At 38.3% G+C, this 6878-nt stretch overlaps 1 protein-coding gene across 1 annotated transcript; it reads left to right on the top strand.

Moving 5' to 3' along the window:
• The first annotated feature begins 1862 nt into the window (after positions 1–1862).
• LOC110927660 (shikimate O-hydroxycinnamoyltransferase) lies at positions 1863–4413 on the top strand. The gene is made up of 2 exons (XM_022171151.2): positions 1863–2267; positions 3433–4413. The coding sequence occupies exons 1-2, from the start codon at positions 1863–1865 to the stop codon at positions 4360–4362; spliced, it is 1335 nt and encodes a 444-aa protein (XP_022026843.1). The 3' UTR covers positions 4363–4413.
• The last annotated feature ends 2465 nt before the right edge of the window (positions 4414–6878 follow it).

Genomic DNA, 6878 nt, shown 5'->3' with positions numbered 1-6878 from the left:
AATACACATGTTCTATGGATTCTGTTCTCTTATAGTTAAACGTTTGTTATGTGGCTCCATGTTTTGAAAATACAGCCTCTCCACTAAAAGTTCTTCGTTTCAGGACAACCTCCTAGCAAATGTGTGACCTTCAAGATGATGTGTGTGACCCTGGTTATGTTGGCCATACCTCACCTCTAACCTGCAAGCACCATGCTTTGTGTCTAGTTTCCCTACCGGTTTAAAAGGATATATAACTTTTTTTTTTGCTACCAGGTCTAACTATGGCTGTACTATTGTGTTCGTCATCATGATCGCATTGAAACCATATCTTCACAAACCTTGCTTACGCTGCCTTTTATCTTCGTTCGTCGGGTCACAATGGTGTAACTATTTGGGTTAGGACGATTATTGAAAAACACGTAAATGACGGAATGTCATACATGATCGGCTTCAACGGAAGTACTTGGGTTAGGATGATCCTCGTACTTTGGAATGCTTTGTTTTTCCACGTGTGAAAGGTGAATCCCTTATGTGTACTCCGGATTGCTTGGTGCCGCATAAGAGGGTTCAGCTTGTTCGATGAATTCTCTAAAACAATCTATTGACGAGACTTTGGTAAAAATAACTACATCACATCTTATAGAAATCGAGTGGCACTCTCCCGTCATCACAATGAACGCCGGATGCAAGCTCCTCCGCTCTCCCGTAAGAAGACTCAGCGCCGGGTCTGAAAATGTTTTCTGACACCCATGACTCGTTCGAATATTCGCCAAAAACACGAAGAATGTCCCAAGACGACATCGTAATACGAATGGTTTGAAAGGATTAATAGGAGAAAATATGGTTTGAAGTTTCTGTTGAATCGCCTTGCATCCGACTTCTAAGCTTAAAAGTGCAAATTCTAGACCTATACGCCTCGTATAGCGCTAAGTTTCAACTCATACACCTATCACCCCTAAATTTCCTGGAACATGAGCCATCTACTAGCCTTATGGCTCACTAATGCAGCCTTGGCCATCAACTAGCCTTGATGGCTCACTAATGCAGCCTTGGCAGATGTGACCCCTATATGTCACATATAGCACTTTAACATTCAAAGATGTGGAGACCTTCATATTTAAGATTGGATTTCGTTTTTTTATTATTTTTGTACTTCATATCCCCAATTTTTATTCATTAAGATTATTCTTTGTTTATTATACGCTATTTTATCAATTACATAACTAGAGAACTTTTTGTTCGTATAAATAAATATGTATGAAAAGAATATGTTTATTTAATAAATTTAATTAAGGATTTAATTTTCGTCAGCTGTTTTAAAACATCAAGTATATATAACTCAATTTTTTATGGTAAAATAATTTGAACTTTTTAATTAGTTAAACTGAAAATATTTTATCTTTTTCATTTTTACTTTACTTCGCTTATAGATTATTTCAACTTTTTAATAAATCTCTCTCTAAATATTTTTTGATAAAAAGGTTAAAAAACATAGCTTCTGAATGTATAAACAAAATCCTATTTGGACCCTCCAGCTACAAACATGGTTCTAATACCTTTGGTAGGTCAAATGATCCATTTGTTTATGTGAATCCAAGTTTTATGTCTCAAAATAAAACAATCCCAATTTTTACTCAATGTGTAGTAGTATGTAACACACTTTTACCTACGTGACATGCTTAACTATGTAAGAAAACTAATCAAAACAACTGATCCCAATTTCTAGATTATTAGTTATTATCAAAACGCTTACAAAGGACGTCACCCTCCTCTCAAAACTCTCATATAAACGATCCTTTCCAATCCGGTTCTCTTATCCTTCATAGTTTACAAACATCCCTTTAATATATTATAACAGACACATACATACACTCTCTACGATGGGTTCAGGCAGAATGTACACCTTGAGCTTGAAGCAAACTGACATTATCAAGGCTGCAACCGCGGCGCAGAACCTGAGGCTACCCATGTCGAACCTTGACTTACTCATACCACCGTTAGACGTTGGCGTTTTCTTCTGCTACAAGAAATCAATTCCTCCTGAAAAAAGTATCAGTCTCATCAAGAAATCACTTGGCTTAGCACTGGTCCCGTTTTATTCGCTTGCGGGAGAAATCGTTCAGACCGGCCAAGGTGAACCGGAGATTCTGTGCAATAACTGTGGTGTCGAATTTGTTCATGCTTGTGCTGAGCTAGAGCTTAAAGATCTTGATCTCTACCACCCTGATGATTCTGTAGAGGGAAGACTGGTTCCAGTTAAGACAAAAGGTGTTCTTTCTGTTCAGGTAAACTATTATGGAATAATCATGAACTAAACAACAAATAAAATCTTATTGGATGTACATTGTCCGCTTAAAGATCTTGTCATGTAGTTTTTTTTTTTTTTTTGGGTAAATGAACTATTACCACACACTACCCTACTAACCAACATCATCCTAAATCCCACAGCAAAGCTAAGGTAGGGTCTCAAGACGGTAAAATGTAGACAGCCTTACCTCTACTCCGTAGGAATAGAGAGACTGCTTCCAATGAGACCACCGGCTCGATAGTAGTTTTGCATCAAGCCTTGGACATAAGGCAAATAACACTCGGCAATTGGGACAAAAGCCGATTAGTGCACCCTCTTGTCTTTCGGCTATCAACACCGCCACATGATGCATGATTAACTGCCCTCGCTTTTTAACACTATTTTCACGAAATTAATAAATAACGTTTAAATTAGTGCACTTTCACCTAAACTATAGGTACCGAAATGCTTGTAGGCTGTAGCCTAGCGGTATCATGTGTATAGGTATTAGGTGTTCCTCTCTAAGTGGATGAGGTTGTAGTTCCATGGTAAAAATTGGTGTATATTTAGGAGTGAGTTTAGAGGGTGTGTCAGTTAGTCGTTTTAAAAAAAAAAGGTAAATTGCAGCCTGTGTTAGACATGTGACCGTTAAAAGGTTATGGTAAGAAACCAGTGGATGCAAGGTTGTATTCGAACCTCACACCTCTTGTAGAGAGGAATCACTGGAAACAAGACTTGATACTGAGAATTTGTATTCTTTATTTAACACATACAATTCTGTTTTTCGAATTTTCTTTTAACTAAATAACAAATCAATTCTAATTGATAAAAGATTAATTTGATACCTATGATTCTTTTACTCATATTTTAAGGCAAACTAATATACTCCTAAACACTCTAATTTTCTGACAGACTTGAACTCTCACCACTTGAGAAAGACTGCACCTTAATACCATTGAGCTACAATCCATTTGGTCATTCAATAACACAAATATATTTCTTAATTCACACTTTTTTACTACTTAAGTTAGATGCAGTGATTACGCACATGCATGCCACATTAAGTTAGCCCAATAGTTAATGCTATGATTCATGTTGTTAATGTTATGGGTAATGTTTCATATTTCATACTTATTGTACCTGCGTGAATGCTGTTGATGTAGGCTACCGAGTTCAGCTGTGGAGGGCTAGTCATTGGATGCACATTTGATCATCGAGTAGCTGACGCACACTCGATGAACATGTTCTTGGCATCGTGGGGGGATATAACCCGAGTCGAACCCATCTCTCGCATTCCATCTTTCGACCGGTCCTTGCTCCACCCAAGACGCCCACCTCTCGTTAACCCCTTCTACGACAAGTTGTATGTCCCTTTTTCATCTCTCCCTCCACCGCGCACTTCGATCCTAAGAAATCCTCTCATAAGCCGAATTTACTACATCAAAGCCGACGAAATCCACAACCTTCAAAAAGCCTCATCTTTGAATGCAACTCCACAAACCAAACTAATGTCATTTATCTCCTTTCTATGGAAGATCATTGCAAAAGCAGACGACGAATCCAAGATATGCCGATTGGGCGTGGTGGTAGATGGGCGAGAAAGGCTATGCTATGACAAAATGAAAAACTACTTCGGAAATGTACTTTCCATTCCCTCTGGTGAAGCAAACTCGGGTCATCTTAATGAAATGCATCCTAATGAGGTATCTAAGATGGTTCATGAATTTGTGAGTAGTGCAACCACTGAGGAACATTTTAGGGGACTCATAGACTGGGTGGAGGTTCATAGACCTGAGACAGCAGTAACCAAAATCTACACTCAAATGGGAGACAATGATGGGGGTGCGGTGGTGGTGTCATCTGGGATGCGTTTACAGTTTGAAACGGTGGATTTTGGATGGGGAAAGCCTCATTTTGGTTCGTATCATTTCCCATGGGGTGGGCAAACTGGATATGTTATGCCAATGCCAAGTGTGACCAGCAATGGGGATTGGATTGTTTATATGCATCTTCTTCAAAAGCATTTGGATTTGGTCGAAACAATGGGATCCAAGGTTTTTAGGCCCCTGACTCCAACTTATCTCCACTTTTAAGCCTAATCATGATACTGATTTAGTGTTTTATGTGAATTTGTGTGGATTTGTAGTTTTAAAGTATGATTAAATGTGATCATTGCATAATATTCATGATATTTGTGCTTGTTTCTCTCTCTATATATATGATCATTTCATAATATTTAGTTATGTACGTGATTATTTAAGGCTGAAAGTATTGGCACACCTGTGCCTATTGTTGGTTCAGACCCAATATCAAAACACAAAGATCTAACGTACAACAATAGTATACTATTAGCAAAATGAAAAGTTGAAGAAAGGTGTAAGTGGAAATTTTCTGAGCTCTCTTCATTCTTTATTCATTATTCATTATGAAAAGTCTATATATAAACATACAGAAAGCAACACATGCAAATAAACAAAAACAATTAAATAATATAAACTATGACCTAGTAACTCATTTCTATCTAAAGATCCCGTAAAAGCTTGACTACTTCATTTACCCAACGTGTGCATTCCAACGTTCTTCTTCTCCACTTAACTCGGTCAATCACATCTTCTTTTATTTATCTAATTTATTAAATAAAACCAAACTGATCGAAATACTAACTAATTAATATAACCAACCCGTAAACCGACCCGACTTGACCCGAACTATCAAGATTAACCCAACATTCACCCCCTTAATCTTGATCTCGGTTCTTGCTAACTGGAATCGGTTTTCTTGCTTGATTCAAATCACTTTTGCTTGCTTTATTCGAATTCATTCTTGCTAACTTGCTATTAGAATAAAACGCCCGATCTTGCTACTTGCTACGAGTGAAACATACCGATCTTGCTTCCTTCTACTCACTAGCTTACTAACTTGCTTCAATTACAGGTTACGCGCTACCTGTTTTTCTTTCTTGCTTTCCGAATTACAAAGATTCGATCATTATCTTTCTTTACAAACACACACATGTCCGTTTCTTTCTTTCTTTCAGTTGTCGAATTTGCTTTCTTTTTTCTCGTCGACACCCGTTCTTCCTTGCTTGTGGTTTGCTACTTTCTTACTTTCTTGCAACACCACGGGTCTCTTACTTTCTTTCTTCCGAGGCCTTCTTTCTTGCTAAGCGACGCCGGCCTCTTTCGTACTTTCTTCTTTCTTGTGGCGCCTCTTCTTTCTTTCTTTCTTTCTTTCTTCCTTTCAGTCTATGATCTTTCTCGGTCTATCTTGGTATGAACCTTCGGTCATGGTCACACTTACGGTCTTGGTCACGCCGTTCGGTCTTTTGCGGCTTGTCGGTCTATAGCGGTCTTCTTTGTTTCCCACCGGAACTCTCTTTCCGGCAGCGGTCACGGTCTTCTCTGATGTAAGCTTTCGGTCTCTGGCTCACACTTACGGTCTTCCTGGCGAGAGTTCTTCGGTCTGATTTTCAAGCCACTGGTCAATTATGGCTTTGTTCTTCTCGCCAAAGTCGCTCTCTTTCTCTCGGTCTTCTTTTTTCCTTTGCGATTCACATGAAATCTCCACTTTCTCATTCTTTTCTTTCTTTGTAGTTAGAGGGTTGCTCCCCTTTCTTTCTTAGGGTTAAAACCCTAATTTCTTGCTCGGATTCCTTCTTTCGACTATCAAAAATAGCCTCACGGTCTTCACCTCGGTTCCTCCTACTGCTGTGTTTTGCCCTGTAGCGAAAAAGGTTGCACTCTTTCTCTCCACCGACTCTCAAAACGGCCCTCGTTTCTCACCCGATCTGATACCAAATGTTGGTTCAGACCCAAGATCAAAACACAAAGATCTAACGTACAAGAATAGTATACTATTAGCAAAATGAAAAGTTGAAGAAAGGTGTAAGTGGAAATTTTCTGAGCTCTCTTCATTCTTTATTCATTATGAAAAGTGTATATATAGACTTACAGAAAGCAACACATGCAAATAAACAAAAACAATTAAATAATATAAACCATCACCTACTAACTCATTTCTACCTAAAGATCCGGTAAAAGCTTGACTACTTCATTTACCCAACGTGTGCATTCCAACGTTCTTCTTCTCCACTTAACTCGGTCAACCACATCTTCTTTTATTTATCTAATTTATTAAATAAAACCAAACTGATCGACATACTAACTAATTAATATAACCAACCCGTAAACCGACCCAACTTGACCCGAACTATCAAGATTAACCCAACACCTATTTGCACACTTTAGGGTTTATAGGGTTGCATAAAAATCAGTGTCTGACTGAGTTCAGTTCTAGTCTGGCTGCTCCTATACGCTGCGTATAGACCTATACGCAGCGTATATAAAGGGTCAAAAATACAATATTTTATAAATGTTTCTAAAAAAAAACTACCTTTTATATACGCTGCGTATAGGCCCATACGCAATATATATAAAGGGTCAAAAATACAATTTTACCCATGTTTTGGGCTACGTATAGCCCCCAATCCAGAAGTAAAATGGTTTTTTTTACTATACGTCGCGTATAGCCTTGTATATGGTGTATATATGGGGCATTTGGTTAAAAAAACCATTTTACCCCTGGGTTGGGGGCTATACGCTAGGTATGA

This window comes from Helianthus annuus, chromosome 3, assembly GCF_002127325.2.
Source record: "Helianthus annuus cultivar XRQ/B chromosome 3, HanXRQr2.0-SUNRISE, whole genome shotgun sequence".
NCBI lineage: Eukaryota > Viridiplantae > Streptophyta > Magnoliopsida > Asterales > Asteraceae > Helianthus > Helianthus annuus.
This window is presented reverse-complemented; position numbering and strand designations above follow the sequence as displayed.

Coding starts and splice junctions, on each gene's coding strand:
- LOC110927660 (XM_022171151.2), top strand. CDS start 1,863: ATGGGTTCAGGCAGAATGTACACCTTGAGCTTGAAGCAAACTGACATT. Junction 2,268..3,432: donor AAGGTGTTCTTTCTGTTCAG/GTAAACTATTAT, acceptor CTGTTGATGTAG/GCTACCGAGTTCAGCTGTGG.